The sequence below is a fragment of the Theobroma cacao genome, chromosome 4 (assembly GCF_000208745.1).
Source record: "Theobroma cacao cultivar B97-61/B2 chromosome 4, Criollo_cocoa_genome_V2, whole genome shotgun sequence".
NCBI classification, from domain to species: Eukaryota; Viridiplantae; Streptophyta; class Magnoliopsida; order Malvales; family Malvaceae; genus Theobroma; species Theobroma cacao.
In genome coordinates, this window is record NC_030853.1 from 26,772,276 (window position 1) to 26,790,671 (window position 18,396).

At 32.7% G+C, this 18,396-nt stretch overlaps 1 protein-coding gene across 2 annotated transcripts; it reads right to left on the reverse strand.

The window, feature by feature from the left end:
• On the reverse strand, positions 9,932-16,829 carry LOC18602787 (dual specificity protein kinase splB). Of its 2 annotated transcripts, XM_018118808.1 has the most exons (10): positions 16,606-16,829; positions 13,609-16,368; positions 13,185-13,517; positions 13,011-13,097; positions 11,585-11,737; positions 11,208-11,371; positions 10,973-11,120; positions 10,652-10,774; positions 10,441-10,528; positions 9,932-10,255 (listed from the first exon to the last, which is right to left on the reverse strand). In XM_018118808.1, the coding sequence occupies exons 2-10, from the start codon at positions 15,808-15,810 to the stop codon at positions 10,071-10,073; spliced, it is 3,483 nt and encodes a 1,160-aa protein (XP_017974297.1). In that variant the 5' UTR covers positions 15,811-16,368; positions 16,606-16,829; the 3' UTR covers positions 9,932-10,070. The 2 variants fall into 2 exon arrangements, with proteins under 2 accessions (XP_017974297.1, XP_017974298.1); XM_018118809.1 differs by lacking the exons at positions 9,932-10,255; positions 10,441-10,528; positions 10,652-10,774; positions 10,973-11,120 and having other exon boundaries at positions 11,217-11,371; positions 11,589-11,737.

Here is an 18,396-nt window from a genome sequence, read left to right on the forward strand (position 1 = left end):
CTTAAAGTAGTTTGGAGAACATAGTTTCCATATAATAACCCCTTGAATTTGTTCTTCGTTTCTAATTAAGATTTCAGGTTTTTATAGGATTAATTAATGGGCTAGTTCAAGATTAAAAGTTCTTTTAGAACGAGGAATAGAGGTATTACAAAAAGAGTGATCTGAGTACTTGTTTAATAACGAATCTGTCACCGGGCTCAAGAATTACTGGACATTAAAGGAAGGGGAATAAAACTTTTGCCTTTTAAATCCGACCATATCCATTATATTAGAAAATAAAAACGAAAACCGAACTTACCCAAATTGACCAAGGTCGATGATTCAACTTGCCATATAGGGAAAACTTTAGCTTCATGTCAAAAATCAGGGTGGAGAGAGTATAATTGTGCCCAATGTATATTAGTACCTCTCTGCATTGAATCATTTAGGCTAGCTAGTATTTGTAGCGTGGTCACGTGCATTATAAGTAAAAATTTAGTTTCAAAAAATTTTTAAATACTAAATTTGCATATATGATTACTAATATTTACAATATATAAAATCTAGAATATAAATTATTGAAATTTTTTACAGGAGATTTTGCAAGAAATTGGTCTGCCTACTTCTTGGGTTAGCCTAATAATGTTTATTGTTAAATCGCCTACCTTCTCCATCATCTGAAATGATCAACACACAAATGCTTTTGCTCTTTCTAGAGGAATAAGACAAAGTGATCCTCTCTCACTGTGTCTTTTTGTACTCCGTCTTAAAAGGCTTCCACATTTAATTGATCATGAGGTGAGATAAGGTAATTGGAGACCACTTTTTTTGACAAAGAGGGGCTCGATTTATCTCATGTTTGTTTTGTGGACGATCTTATGCTATTTGGAGTTGCAACAACAAATCAGGTGAAGACTATGATGCGAGTTCTTGATACTTTTTGTTTGGCATCTAGGCAAAAAGTCAGTTTAGCAAAATCACGAAAGTTGATGTCTTCCAATATTGGTCCTTTACATGTAAAGTTACAAAGTGATGTTGCCAAAATCTAGTTGACAAAGGACTTTAGTAAAATACCTTGGCACTCCAATGATCCATGGGAGAATCACTCGGGATACATATTCCGAATTGATTAACAAAATCAAAAACAGATAGGAGAAATGGCATAATAAGCATTTGTCCATGATGGGTTGCATCTCACTTGTGCAATCTGTTACAAGTACTATGGCATCATACTTGATGCAGACTTCCTTCCTACTTGCGAATGTCGTAAAGGAGATAGATCGGCTAAATAGAAGCTTTGTTTGGGTCATGTGGGTGGGATTCGGAAGAGCCATGTTTGACTTGGAAGAAAATCTGTCTTCTTAAAGAACTAGGAGGATTACAGATTCGAGAAACTAGAAAAATGAATTTAGCTTTGCTTGCGAAACTGGGATGGAGTGTATAAAAAAAAGGACTCATTATGCATAGATCTTTTGAAGAAAAAAAAAATACTAAAAACATGTTGATTTCATGGCCGCATGTGTAAAGACTACTGATCTTCTTGTGTGGAGAAGCATTCTGAAGAGCGGAGAAGTTTTATTGAAGCGAATAAGAGTGAACATAAATAATGGGCATAGTGCTAAATTTTAGACAGATACATGGATCAACTATGGCCGCAGAATACAAGCTGTCGTGCTATAGTAAGGGGCCAGCAGAGGATCGACCTTCGGTGTTAATTCACTGTAGTGATATGCAGTAGTCAGTAATCAACTCCATAAGTTTTTTAATACAAAGGATCTATCATAGTGACAACTGCAGAGCATATGACTTATATTATTGCTTATTAAATGTGAACACTATATTCGTATTCAATTATTAATTGAGTTGAAAGAGTGATGGTGTGTATTCTTATTATCTTAAGCACATCATTGGTCACTAAAAGTCAGATCTTAACTAGATCGTATTACGAAGATGACTTTTGAAGGTCAGAAGTCAATCAAAATACGTTGAGCTATGTTTAGTGCCTTTAATATAGATTGTTTGGTTTACCACACTTAGTGCTACGGACTATGGTTCCATAGTTAAATTGAGTTTTCAATGTCAATCCCCTTGTAGCACCCGAGTATTTGGCTCATTGGTTAGTGCTTGATCCTCCCGTTTAAAGAGTAAGGTTCGAATCCCTCTTTCCCCAATTATAAAAAAATAAAAAAAATGTCAATCTCCTTGTATGTTTTGGTATTAGAGCTAACTTTTATCTTTAATTAGTACTACACAAATTGTTTTTTTTTAATAAAATAATGTAAGAATTAGTGAGAATTTGAATTTGATATCTTCTTTTGATCTTTTCATAAATAAATTGCAATTGTGGATAATCATTATATTATATATATACACAATATTGGGTGTGCATAGGAATGTGTATATAGATATTATATAAATTATTTACTTTTTAAATGTATAATAGTAATATATTATATAAAGGTAACTTATTTCTAGAACAAAATAAATATAAATTCAAAGGATGTGCACTCAATCATCTGAGAAATTGAATTGAAGTTTCAAGCTATTAAGCTTTATATTATAAAATATTAACTATTTGAAATCTACTATGAACTAATCATAGTGAGATTTTAGCAGTCGACACAATCCAAATTCAAATATATTTATTTAAACCTAGTAATTAATTTCCATAGAATTGGAAATGTGATTAAAACTAGGATTTTAGCAGTCTACATAATCCAAATTCAAATATATTTATTTAAACCTAGTAATTAATTTCCATAACACTGGAAATGTGATTAAAACTAGGCAGTAGGCAGCATGTACCCTTTAAATATCTAAACTTCTTTAAGCTGAATGCACTCCATAACCTCCGACTTGATGGATCATGCAATCAATTTCCTCCTCATCCTCCATCTTGACCTATACAAAAAAAAAATCAAATTATAATTAAAGTACTAGTACTTATTTAATAACTAATTATTAACATGGCTAAGTATTAAGATTTCACAAACAAGTTATATTTTTTTTTTTGAAAATTATGATTTCATTGTTTCACAAAAGCATATACCAAGACTTGAAGTAATCTCCTGTACAAGACAAACAAGAGACATACATCAAGAATCAACTTATACCAATATCCACAACACCTTGTACACATAAGGAGAGTCCCACAACAAGATATACACAACAACTCACCAAAACAAAAGCGCTTATCATCATCCATCAAAGGATCAATAATAGACATGAATCACCACAAGCAAGTTATAAGTCATGAAAAAAATGAGACCTGTTCAGGTGTTTCATCTTCATTAAGGCGACGACCGTCAAACAAGAAAGCGACGGTATTTGGCTCAAATGAATATTTGGAGCAATGAGCATTCATCAACTTGCGTAGTGGGGTGGTGCGCTTCATCTGGTAATATGCTTCTTGTCCATCCTGCATATCAAAATCAACCATGAAAATATATATCAAGTAATTTCAATTCTTTTGCTATATAATATGAACAAAAAAATAATAAAAAAATATTTTTTTGAAATAATAAAAAATAAAAAATTTGAGTACTTGAATGATATAGAAATGGTGTAAATACTCAGATCTACCTACAATTAATCATAGTTTGTATCAAAAATAAGATATAATGTTATATACTAAAAATTTAATTTATCCAATATGTGCGACACCAAAAATAAGATATTTGCAGAAGACTTTACATTAGCTTGACAATTTTTTTAGAACAAAAGTAAAAGTAGAAACGAAAGAAAGGGATTAAAAGAGAGTTAGAACCTGATTCTTGATTGTGATACGGACACGAGCATTAGGCAGATACTTTGCTAGAGAGGAAGACATCTTTTTGGCAAATTTGTTTTTCTCTTATCAATATGCTAGGTAAGATTGAAAAATTGTATGAAAAGGTATGATATTTATAGTACTCATTTCTTTTTATTAATACATAAATTTGATAAATAAATTTCTCGATTTCTCAAGTCAAAGAACGATACTTTGTATTTTACAACGGTTTTTTATTCAAAATTATACAAATGAAAAGCCATAATGATTCAAATTGATTATTTGCTGTCAATGAATTATAAATTTTAACTATTATGGTAATCTTTGCTGGCATTCAATTATTTCTTTTATAAATGCAAATAAATCTTGTATTGAGATAACCTTTATCTCTTTTGTTCACCTGTCGCCTTCAATTGGCATTCAATTGTTCTTTCTTACAATCCTCAGTCATCTTTTGTTGGCATTCAATTGTTTCCACTTGTATACACAAGTAAACCTTACACTTACTATACGCTTTATCCTTTTTATTCACCTACCACTAAACAAGTATTAGAGTGAAATGTCTCAATCCTTTGTTGACATTGAATTGTTTCTGTTGGAATGAGCTCCGCAGTCAATTGGATTAGTTAAGGCTTGGATCCAATCATGCAATCATATTATTCATACTGAATGATTGGAGATTTTCCACCATCAATAAGACAATGATTACAAGTTTATTGGATAAAGTCTATGAGATTAATATGCCTTGCAAGGGAATTGTAAAGTGTTACAATTATGAGATTCGTATGCATCAAAGCATAATTTCTAAATGTTCCTGGTCGATGTATCATTGAGACTAGACATTAATCATGCTTAGAGACTGGTACATTCTATATTCCTTACTTGAGAATTAAGCAATCGATTTTATAGGTTGAAGTATAAAGATACTTAGAACTAGAATGTGGTGCTTGCTTTTAGAAGAAGTTCATTGAACATGACCCGTCATGAGAAGTGCATTTGGTATCTCACTTTATTGTTTATGCAATACCTCTCATGTATCAATCGTGTAAGTACTCCCTAGACTTGAGACACTAGGTTGTCTTATATGTGGAGTGTTATACTTTGATTTCATCCTTATGAGTCCCACCAAGGATGCCAAAACAGGATATTGTTAGGTATAGCATGAAGCATGTAAAGGCAAATGAGTGGTCAAGATAAGAATCATTATCTCAAGTGATTCAGGGGACATATCCTAATTATGCCTGGTTGATATTAACTTATTGAAGTCCTTGGCTAAGGCGACTTAGAAATTATGAAAAGAGTTTCATAAGTTTTCGTAAAGTTAATGATCTAATTATAAGAACGAATATGGAGATTAATGAGAGTAGACATTACACCATACTCTTATTGTCTTTGGGATATATGATGAGAGAATGAATTACACTACACCATACTCTTATTGTCTTTTGAAATAGGGGAAAAAAATTAATACAAAAGTTAAAAAAAAAAGAAAGTAAGGTTATGAATTATCTGTATTTTAAAAGACCAATGATCTGTATTTTAAAAGACCATTGGTATGTTACTTTTTAAGATAAGGGAAAATTCCATGTCAGACAAATAATTCAAACATACAAAAATCTAATTAAAATTTTGTTAATCTTGCAAAGTTAGATTTCATGTTTAAGAAGTTCATTAACACGTAACATTTATACAAAACAATCTCATTTCCATATCTTTTGAACCATACCATATAGTCAAGTAGATTCCCATAAAGTGAACCCTCCATACCCAAATTTTAGTGTAAACTAAAAGCTTTATAATTGATCCTTGTTTTTATATGACAAAAGCTAATAATCAAAATATGAGTTTATAAGTGCATTAGGACTTTACAAATCCCCTACGCATCTATTTGAAAAATAGGCTAAGTGTTTAAAGTTCAAATATGTTGAAAAAAGGCTTAAACTAACCCAAAGTATCAAGACCTCGCATAAGGGTATTGAGACTATAAGTTTTGAATGCCTCACAAAATAGCTTAAGGAAGAAGGTGTATTGAGACATCTCTGGTAGGTATCAAGACTCCGTTCATTGAAAGACCAAATTCCAGAAAACAAGTATTAAAGTATTGAGATATAGACATCAAGTATCGAGACATCTCTTCAAAATAGTAGAATTTCAGAGAGCAAGTGCCAGTGTATCGAGACACAAGCTTTATGGTATCGAGACTTTGCTTTTAATCTTCAGTTTCCAGATAAGAAGTCCAAAAGTATCTAGACTCGAACTTCATCGTATCGAGACTTCACCTTCAGACATCAAGTTTTAGAGAAGAAATGTCAAAGTATTGAGACACACAAAGAAACTATCGAGACCTTATCTTTAGAGCCTAAGATTCTAGAGGTGAAGTGCTTAAACATTAAGACCAACTTGTTAAGTATAGAGACATCATCTCTAGGCATGCTTTTCCACAGAGCAAGCTAATATATATCAAGAACATGCCATAGAAGTATCGAGGCATGATTTAGTTTGGAAATTTCAAAGGAAGAACAAGTATCGAAACATGAACTGAAGTATCGAGACATCAGTTGAGACTAGCAATTAAAATATCAAGACTCAAATCATGAGTATTGATACTTCATATCAGACAAGTCAAAAAGGGATACATTTAATGGCCATAATTTCGAAATCAAACTCTCAAATGGCTATGAAAAAGGTTTATCAAAGGATGGCTAGAGCTCATTTTTGAGTAGAGAGAACACCCAGAGAAGATATTTTAAGTAAAAGGGAAGTTTCCAAGAGAAAATTCCTTCCCCTCACTTTTCAAATCAAGTTTTCATCGTCTTTGCTTCTTTGAGATTAAAGTTTTACTACTCCTTTGATAAGCCTTTACTCTCTTTTTGTATTCATTGATTTATTCAGCCTACTTAGAGGCATTCTAGAGCTTAAACTTCACATTCTTTATAATCTTTTTACGGATTATACCTTCCCTAGAAAGGTAGAGTGTTGAGAGTGGTTATACCTTAACTTTTGAAAAAGTAATGTTGATAGGTTAAACCTTAACCTGTGTAAAATGTAGAGAGGTTGTGCTTACTCCTTGAAAATGCATTGTAGAGGTTGTTCTTGCTCATTGAAAAGGTATTGTAAAGGTTGTGCTTACTTCTTTAAAAAGGCATTGTTGCAATGGTTGTACTTGAACCTTAAAAAAATATTTTTTTTATAATGAATTACAAATTCCTTAGTAAGCCACATGGAATTATAACCAAACTTAGGAAGATCTATGTATTTTACCCTTATATAAAGTATTTACTTTAAACATATAATAGTAGTATATTTTTTGAATGATATGAATCTCAACAAGTAATGAAAAGCTCATGGCTTAAAACATAAAGTTCTCAATGCTATAGCATAGAGTGGAAGTAAGTGTTTTACCATGGTTGACTTAAGAATATTTTTTTTATTCAATGTTTTAGTAAATTTGTAAGAAGTGAAAAGCAAAATTCACAAAAATCTAGAAAAAAAATATAAATCCAATAGATGTGGACTTAATTAATGCAAAAATTGAATTGAAATTCCAAACTATTTAGTTCTTTATTATAAAATATTAATTGTTTAAATTCTACTGTGAACTAATCATAGTGAAATTTTAGCAATCTACACAATCCAAATTCAAATAATTATTTAAACTTAACTATTAATTTCCATAACACTGGAATTATAATTACAACTAGATAGTAGGTACAATGTAATATCTAAACTTCTTTATGCAAAATCCCTTAACCTCCTATTTGATAGATCATGCATTCAATTTTCTCGACATCCTCCATCCCCACCTATACAGAAAAAAAAATTATAATCAAAGTATGAGCACTTATTTTATAACTAATTATTTGGCCAAGAATGCATATTTCACGAGCAAGTTATAAATTACGAAAGAAATGATACTTGTTCAGGCGTTTCATCTTCATGAAGGCAACGACTACCAAACAAGAAAGAGGCAGTATTCAACTCCAATGAAAATATGGAGCAATGAGCCTTCATCAGCTTGCGCAGTGGGCTCGTACGCTTCATACTGTAACATGCTTTTTCTCCATCCTGCATATCAAAATCCACCATGAAAATATATTAAGTAATTTCAATGCTTTTGCAACAAGGGAAAAATTAATCATGACAATATTTTTGGTACATCAAAAGCAAAAGTAGAAAAGAAAGAGATGGGTTAAGAGATAGAGTCATCAGAACCTGATTCTTGACTGTGATACGGACACGATCATTAGGCAAGTACTCTGAGCGAGGGGAAGACATCTTTTGTGCGAATTTGTTTTTCTCTTGTCACTATGTTAAGTAAGATTGAAAAATTATATAGAAATGTGTGATATTTATAATAGTCTTTTTCTTTTCATTGCCACATAAATTTGGTAATTCGCATATTAAAAGGTTCATGTATTCAAAATTATACAAATTAAGAATTAAAATAATTCAAACCGATCCTTTCCTATAGATACTAAATAAATTTTAATTGTTATGTCAATTTTTTGTTAGCATTCAACCGTTTCCTATTATAGACACAAATAAATCTTGCACCTAGATACGTTTGATCTCTTTTGTTCACCTAATGCTTTCAAATGAAATTCAATTGTTTCCTTTGATAATCATGCCTGAATTCGCTGGCATTCGTTGGCATTCAATTATTCACAAGATTTCACTAAGCAAGTATTAGAAAGAATCATCTAGTAGTTTTTACCATTTCTCCAAAAGATCAATATCTAAGCTTCAAGCTCTCTTCTCCTCCCGAACCTTTTTATATGTATTAAAAAAAATTTATGCAAAAGTTAAATTTAGTAAGACATAATGCTCAAAAAAGATTCTAAACTATTTTAAAAAATTTTAAATAAACCTTTATTGTTTAATTACATTTAATCAAGCTCTTGTATTTTTATGTTAGATCAAATAAACTCTCATGACTAATGATTGATTAATTATCATTGGTCAAAATATCACTTGTTATTTTGTATCCACATGACACTAAAATCACGTTGATGTGAAGGATGAAAATTATCACAAGATTATGTTATTATGTCACATTAATATGTCACATCATCATTAATTATGATATATCAGCATATCACATCATTATTCATTATAATATGTTAGTATGACATGTCAACGTCATACTGCATAAAATGACAAATGATATTTTGACTAAATCAATAATTAACCATAAAGATTTATTTGATTCAAAATAAAAGTAAAAAAAAACTTATTTAATTCAAAATAAAAAAATAAAGATTTGATTGAAGGTAATAAAAATATAAGAGTTTGATTGAATACAATAAAAATATAAGAGATTTATCAATTGTTATAAAAATATAATGACTTACTTAAATTTTCCTGAATAGTCTTAAAAAGCTTTTTTAGATATTATATCATTTAGTAATTAATGAAAGAAGAAAAAGAAAGAAAGTGCGAAAGAGATAAAATGAGTGATATGAAAAAAAATTTAGAAAATTTAAATTCCCTTACAAAATTTCAAGTTATTAAAATATTGATAATTAACGACTAATAATCTTATAACAATTTGATTTTAAATTAAAAGAGTTATAACAAAAGTAATCATATAAAAAAGACCATCATAATATAATATCAAAACTCATAATTGAAACCAATTTTTTTTTCACTCATCTGTAATTGTAATTAATGATCTCTTCTTTTAAAAGATCATACATATGTTACTTTTTGTACCAAAAGGGAAGATCCATTTGGGGCAAATAATTCAAATATACTAAAATTTGATCAAAATTTCGTTAATCTTGCAATTTATCAATAATTGTGATCGATGTGCTAAAGATATGAAAACCTAATGGAACACCAAAGGAAGAAAGGTAAAAGAAAGCCATTTTATAAGAAAGTAGTTTCTGACAAACCATGAATTCTTCTTTTCCTTTTGTTCGAACCTTAAAATAATCAAACTTAGATGCAAAACTACTAGGATAGAACTTTATTCAAACCATATTTCTGCCGTATATCTGAAAATAAGCCCGTGGAAACAGTCGTTTATATAACTAAAGGTCCATCCTATTCCAGTTTAGATTTTGGTTGGCTAGAATTGGAAACAAGAAGAATTATACAATATGCTTGTCAGAGTTTAGTTTCTGAATGCAGTCTCTAAGTTATAAAAAAAATTCACAAAATAGGTTGACATCAAAAAGTTTTTATATGTACATTCAATTTAGAGAGGTTAAATCTCTGCATCAGTGGGGCTGTATGGGAGTTACTTAAACCATGAATCTACACTTTTTCGAGATATATATATATATATATATATGTGATTTACAGGGGGGGATTTTTGGTTTCATCTAATTGCGGTACGCCGTTTTGGCTGCAATGCCGCTGACATTACACGCAGCCTGTTTGTTATCTCTGTAAATGATGGCCTGGCTGCAGGGTCAAAGGACCAACATTCTTCCATTAACTTTCTCCATTCAGGATCACAACGTTCTGGTATAGGAGGCCTGAGGGTATTATTTACAATTCCACCTTCAAGCAGAGTTCAGACAAAATCATTTGTCAATGCTAGAAGAATACAAAGGAACGAGTAAAACAAGGTTGGACAATAGCCAATAAACACGTTCAGACATGAAAGTTTCTCTTCTCTAACAGAATTGAATGTGAGTCAGTGAATAAGATAATGACATATTGAGGACTAGTTTTCAAAAGCATACCAATTATTGCACCACAATGCATGCTAGCATATGGTTCTTCCCCAGTTAGAATCTCCCATAATGCAATACCAAATGAGAAAACATCAACCTGCAAAGGGAAAGAAACAAGCAGATAATGGTCTTATTTCCTTCTTCGACGAAGTCATTCCCCTGTCGTATATGTTTAGTGCACAATTTAAAGTAAGGACACTATCCTATATATAATCCTAACCTTTTCTGAAACCCGGCTACTACTGCCGTTCAATAACTCCGGTGCCATCCATGGCAGAGTTCCACGCACCCCACCAGATACAAGAGTATTGCGCTTGATTCTTGACAACCCAAAATCTCCAACCTGCAAAGCAGGTATATTTTCCAGGTGAGCTCTACTTTGCTCAAATGGTAGACTAGTTATATGTGATTTTTATCTGACAGTTTCAGATATAATAATTAGTAATTACAAAACAACACATGTATCCACAAGCTAACATGTATGCTAGATCAACTATTTAAAAAATATGTTCAACAGAATATGATTCCTACTACTAATAACCTTGCATATGGGTCGTTGAGGATCCCTCAAGTTGACAAGCAAATTGTCGCACTTCAAATCAAAATGGACAATATTTTTAAAATGCAAATATTCCATGCCAAAAGCTGCATCCAGTGCAACTACAAGCTTTCTACGACGATCAAGTGCCCTGCAGGAAAATTTTTAAAGTTCATAAATCTATTTATGTCAAAGGAAGAAAAGGAAATGAAAATGTATGGACTATGGACTAACTTACCTATCTTTCTTTAGAAGGGCATTCCTTAATGATCCATTCACCATGTATTCAGTAACAGTTGCCATAGTTCCTCCAGGTCCATCAGTGACAACCCCATAAAAAGCCACTACATTTGGATGATGAAGTTTTGATAGAATTCGTGCTTCTCTCCAAAATTCATTAGTCTGTACAAATTTCCAATTAGAAATGTTCAAAACTATAGAAACCTCGCCCTCAAGTAATTAAAATATGTTCCGATCCATTTTAGTCCCGTTTCTTTAGACTGTGGACGGTTCTAAATATTAGAAATACAATTAAACTTTACAAGAGCTATAATTATAAGATTATAAACAATTGAAAAAGAATTCAGATATGGTACTAATTAATAAAAGACCCACCAACCGCTCTTGCTCTGACGACCTGCCCAAAAAACAACTTTCTTTGATTCTCTTAATAGCAACATCTGTTCCCCTCCATTTTCCATAAAAAACGGTTCCAAATGTACCTGATCCTAACTCATGAAGTTCTTCAATATCAGCATCCTTTATGATCTGTATATCAGTAGTTAGAGCAGTCTGTTAAACAAAGGCAGAAGTACTAAATATGAAACAGAAAATAAAAAAGAGTGAGCAAAGGGCAGATAATTTGAGATTGACAATTTAACTAGTAATTTTTGACATGTCTGAAATATTCTTATTCCAACTGCCAGTCCTTTTGTCAATCTAAAAAAATTTAGGAAATCTAATACGTGCAGAAACTTTGAATGGCAACAATGGGGCTTTGTGCTTAAGAGGGGCATGCAAGATTTTGTTCTGTGTCAAGTATGTGTGTACCTGTACTGGTATAAACTTTAACGAAATTAAACTTGTATAATCATGTAACAAGGATAATCATGATGGTTGAATGATAAAAAGAAAGAAGCTGCTAGCACTAGGTGGGATCTTGCACAGCTTGGACCCAATATGGATCCCTTCCTATCCCACGTGAGTGAATGAACTGGTCAAAGACACTTTTGGTTTATGGAGGGGATGGATCCCTTTAGCTGGAGGGGTCAATGTCGATGAATGGGATCCAAATACTAGCATGCTGATCTCCTTGAAGGAAAGTACTGACTGCCTAGACCAGGCCTATGGTTACTTTCCTAGTGAAACCTTCATTTTTGTGAAGCAGCACTAGTGCTCACATGCTAAGAAGCTTCCACTGTGTTAGAGAATGATCCCACGAGGTTGTCAACTATGTTTTTGCTTGTTCTTTCATTGCTTATGACTTAACCATTTCTTGAAAAGGAATGCAATAATTCCGAAAATGGTGGATACAGGACATGCATAATTTTGCAAAGAACAAAAAAGGAGCATACGGAGTAAAGGAAAAGAAAAACAAAAAGAAAGGATAAGTAAAGTGTAGAAGAAAAAAGTTCCTTTCAATGCAAAAGGTTAGCTGTTGTGGAAGTTTCAAGTGAATTTCATTTCTTAAACGCTGATAGCCTCAACAATGTTGTCAGTAATCAGTTTATTTATGATTTTATTGAAAGGATAGTTATTAAACAAGCTGCTCTCCTCAGATTCTTTTGCAAGATGAGATTCAGACACAAGATTGCATATGCCGAAAAAGGGAAATAGAACATGTAAATAGTGGCGCACACACACAAATATGGAAACTAACAGAACACATTAAACCCCAAAATTAGTGAACATTCTCCTTTGGCCAAACAGGGTGAAGAGCGAAGTTGGGGATTCGATCCCATTGCATGCATGAATGTTTTGCATTAAGAAAAAAGGCAAAGGAACTAAGTTATGCATGAACCATTAAGAAAGTAGCACAGACCTGTAAACCATGGATTCCAGATTCAATTTCAACCATTTTTGCATCAGTCATAGATTCATCTGCACTTTTTCCACCACTCTTCATATCCTATAAGAATAATGAGGTGGTAGCTGAAATCTAATGCAAAATTCATCATCGTGTATTTGAAACCATCCAGATGAGGGAAAATGCTACCTCATAATCAGATTCTATTTCTTCCTTTGTTTCTCTAGTAGATTGAATTTCATCACTGGTCATATCTTGCTTATGTGGCACAACAGCCGAAGATGAGGGGATGTCAAGTGGTGCATCACTGGTAACATCCTCGATAATAACAGCTGATTCAATCACCATGCCATCATAAGGATTATCAGAGGGCTGTGATTGGACACTGGTAACATCTTCTAATTTTGACCTTTGGTAAAAGTATCTGCTGCTGCTAACCTCTACTGGCTTGTGGTCAGGATTGGCAGCTCCTTCACCATGGAAAAATGCCTGTGTACTTGAAGCATTGTCTGAAGTCAAATTCTGAGAGACACATTCAGAAACAGGAGGATCAGTCTTATGAAAGTTCAATATCATAGTGGAATAATTTCCCAGTGAGTGGAGCTACACTTACAGAGCCTGATATTGTGGGTTCTTGGTCAGCCAATTTGTGAGATGTAGCAGGTTGTAGATTAGGAGATCCAAGTGCAATAGATTGACTGCTCACCACATCAATCATAGTATGTTGCTCATCCCTCGTGGCACTTTGGTGTCTGATATGAGATTCAGGTGTGCCTATGTTTAATTTGTAACCATGAAGATGCTCCCTGGTATCTGCAGAATTTGGGACAATGATGACTGGTGAAGAAAACAATGAGTCTCCAGAGCCAACTAAGTCTTTTGCAGGAGGAGAAGCACTAGGCAAGTTGTTCAAGTTAGGCAAACTCTTATCTGTGATGGAGCCATTGTGTGATGTAACTTCAGCATTTCTTTCAATCTTCCTTTCTTCATTGGAAGACTCATTACACCAGCCAATCCACTTTGACTTCTCTTGACTAAGCTCCAAATTTTCGTTGTTGTCTGCTCTCCTGAAAGTGGCCTGAATCTCATGTTTGGCCACTTGGCACTTTCCATCATCTCTCTCTTGCCGTTGCATAAGCCACTCTTGAGAGCTAGTTGACATTGCTAGTGAGGGTGATTTTTCTCTTCCACTATTATAGGGAGCCTGTTGCGTAACTTCTTTCAAGAAGGAACTGTACCTCTCATCCTGTCCCTGTAACTGTGAGTCAGAAAGTGTCCTCTCCTTAAGCATAGGTCTGTCAGGGCTCACAATATTTTGACTATGCAGTGGATAAGAAATAAAATCTCCACTGGGGCTTCGATTGTGAAAATGCTTTTCATGGGATTTGTTACTCAGAATATTTTCTAAAAGATGTTGGTTATGATGATGGTGGTTCATCAATGGAAGAGGAACATGAGGACGATTATTATGATAGCTAGTGGCATCCATATAATAGGATTTACTACATGGATGTGTTTCCACAATAAAACGATTAATGCCTTCAGTGCTATGATCAAAACATGATGTATCCACAAAAAACTGCAAATGGGAATTCTTAAGATCTCCTTGCTGAACTTGACCCGGAGAAAGAGGAGGGGAATGGTTAAATGATCTACTTGGTATCTGAAGATTGGATAAAAGTTGAGCAGCTGGATGTGAGAACATCCCCACAACATTAGGGGAACTTGTACTATAATCCTTATTCTCGAAAGCATGAGCAGATGTAGTAGAGTCTCTATAAAAACTTGGACTATAATCTGAAGCATTTCCCAACTGGGCTGTTTGGCTTGCTAAACTCTGCCCATTAGAGTTCTGACTTACATCCAGCATTCCATTAACAGCAAAAACATACTGATAATCAGTGTCATTCTGCCGTGGAGTCCTTCCTTCAAAGGAACTTGGACTCTCAGCTTCACCTAAAGACACGAGAAATAAGCGCAGTCTCTGAGAACGCCCATTTCTTTCCAGTTCCTGATATTCCTCTATCATATGATGAAGATCCTCATCAGAACAAACAGATATTAGAGAATCAAGATCCTCATCAGGGAGCTGGTACTTGATAGTATGAGGTTGGTTGCAAATTGCAGCCGTCTTTCTTGCAAGTTCCTCCCAAGTGAGGTTTTTCCTAATGGATATTATCCGTGTCTCTCCACCAACATATCTAAGCTTCCCATCACTTGGCCTTGGTAATATTCTGCCCCCAAAGCTGCAAAGAAATTTCATTTTACTGGCGAAAGCACCTTCTGTAACTCCTGGGCTATTAGGTTGGTGTGATTGAGGGGACTCCACTACATATAACTGAGGTAAGGTTGGCCCTGGAGTAACTTGATCAAAGTAACTTACATCAGAAAACTGACCCAATTTTTGTCCATTAGCACCATATTGCCAGTCATAACCGCTAAAGAGATCAGGATAAGCGTTCTTATCTACTTCCGTTGGGCATACTGTTCCTGAAACAAAATCTGGAACATCTGAATTATATTCAGAGTCCTTCCTCCTTAATCCAGGAATGCATTTAAGATCTTTGCAAACCTGCTGACAGTTCTGATTGTAATTAAAAGCTGTTAGACTAGGTTGGAGATGATCTACATCTGTTGTCAGTGCTATTCTTCTTAGAGCACCAGGATGCCTTAAAAACTCTGTAGAAAATTCCTCACCGGTCTGTGCACAAATATTATTTACATTCCTATCTGTAGCAGCTCTGTCATTTGACACGATAATTGCTTTATCGTGATATGACCTTGGGCTTGAAGTAACAGGAGTATTGCTTGCCATGATGTCAACCAAACCTACTTTTTATGGCTACCATGAACATTTTCTGACATATGGAGTCTATATTTACTTAGTTTCCCAAGATCCAATGGTAGTTGTGCAATTGTTTCTCAAACTTAAACGGGTAAACCACGTTTCCTTTTCCTATTTACAAACTTAACCCACAATATCTCCCATTGACTCAACCACTTATAAATTCACACCAAGAATTGAAAGTACTGGATTCCAGATACTACACAAGCCTGCGACTCTACATCATATCAAATGCTTATTTTCTAAAAACCAGCTTTGATTTGCATCAAGAACAGAAAAAGTAGTAGATGCTACACAAATTTCTTCAGAAAGTAAAGTGCATAATCTCCCAAACTTTTCCAAGTCCAAAGCTAGCAAAATGTTCATTCAAACTCCAAGACAATATAGGCAAACAAAAGGTCTTCAATAATGAGTCAGAAGGGAAAATGTCCTCACAAATTCATCTCTTTACATAAAGCAAATTCCTCCTTGGTTTCGACATTCAATACGTCATAACTACACTAAGAAATGAAGCTGGGACACATATAACTGTGGAAGAAACACAACAGAATCAATGGAAAAAACACGAGGGTTAAATTCATCAAATTATAGGTGACTACATCCGAAATGACAGAAATCAAACATTGCACAAGAAAAGGGTACCCGAAACAACCAAGATTGAATGTAGTAATATGTTTGATTTCCTCCATAGAGTAATATGTAAAAAGATGGATAACTAAACAAAATTGCAGACTAGAAAAAAGAACAAAAGGTGGAAAAGGGTACCTCTTTGTTTGATGAAACATCGTGATCTAGACATGGATTTGAGCATTGAAAGACGGTGCATTAATTTGGGGAAATGAGAAGAAGCCAAAAGAGGAAAAATGGAGATTGATTTTGGGTTTTTGCTTTGAGAGAAGGAGAGAGACCGTTGCACAAGGGCCGGAGACAATGAGTTCAAACGGGCGGACATTTGCTTAAAATAACGCGGGGGCCTAACTGCAAACAACTAACTCATGAAGTTCTCTTTCTTTTCTCCGCGCAATATTTGTCAGAGGTCTTTAAAGCAATGTATTCAATTAGAGCAGCTTTTCATTACAAAAAGGAGACCTTCTTTTGCACAAATCAATTAAATGAAACGGTTTTGCTAAGTACTGCAAATATTTTTAAAATTTTTAAAAATTATTACATTAATTATCGTATTAAATGTAAAAATATTATTATAACTTTAAATTAAATTTAAATTTAAATTTTTTGGTGACGCCACTCAAATCTTTTGATGACAATTTTTAATTTTCATTGTTTTTTTTTCTTAAATTAATGTACAATGGTGGGAGGGGGAATATTGAAGAAAAAAATTCGATTCCATTTAACTGCAAATTTTTTTTTGAAAAAAAACAATTATAGATTCCATTTGATCATTATTATTGCTATTTATTCTTTTTATAGTAAATTGTAAAACTTATAATTATTTGCATATAATAAAAATAAAGATTTGGTGAAATCTTGGCCATTTATTTCTTAGCTTTCACCATTTCTTTCACCATATTTCTATGTACTTTTGTTGCATTTGGTTTGGGTGTTTAGGATCAACGGCCACTTAACCTTTTAAGGCTTAGTTATCATTTCTGAAATTGATTTTTTTCTTTATTCTTTTCATCTTTGTGTATTCAATTTATAAACCCTAACCAAAACAAATTCAGTTTATTAAAAGTCTGTTTGTTTTGACGTAAAATATTTTTTAAAAAATATTTTCGAGATTCATATTTGTTTGGAAATCAAAAAATTTATTTCAAATGTAAAACATTTTGCGAGTTAATGAGAAAAACAACCATTGACCACTAAAAAGCCTCTAAAGAATGTAAAACATTTTCCAGAGAAAAAAACTCTTCTAAATCTAGGAATATATATTTAATGAATATTAATATTTAACCTAAAATATTAAAAAATTAAAAATATATTAATATTTAATTTAAAATATTAATATTTAAATTATTCAATACCATTACATTTGAAAAATTGTTTTTAAAGAAACCATTTAATGCAATTAAATTTTTTATTTATAAATTAAATAAATTTTACTAATAATTATAATAAAAAATATTTTAATGATTGGTATATATATAATTATATGTTTTGGATGTTAACACAATTGATAAATATTGATATTTTATAGTGAATACACATAAATATAAGTTTTGAATGTTTTACACAATTGATAAATATTAATATTTTTATAGTGAATACACATAAACATAAGTTTTAGATGTCTTACATAATTTATAAATATTGATACTTTTATAGTGTTATAGTAAAAAAGTGATGAGATAGAAATTTTTTTGAAAATTAGAGCTTACTTTCATTGTAAACTAGCATTGTATAAGAGTTAAAGGATTGTATGAATGATTATATTGCACTAATCATTAGATAAAAAACTCAGATACGAGCATATTTAACTGGTATCTCTTAACACCCGTAACCGAATCCAAACCCATTAACTAGAATCAAACAACTTAATTGCTGTAAACTATTTTTCATTTCAAGGAAGATTTTACTGAAGAAAAGCACTGGGTTCTA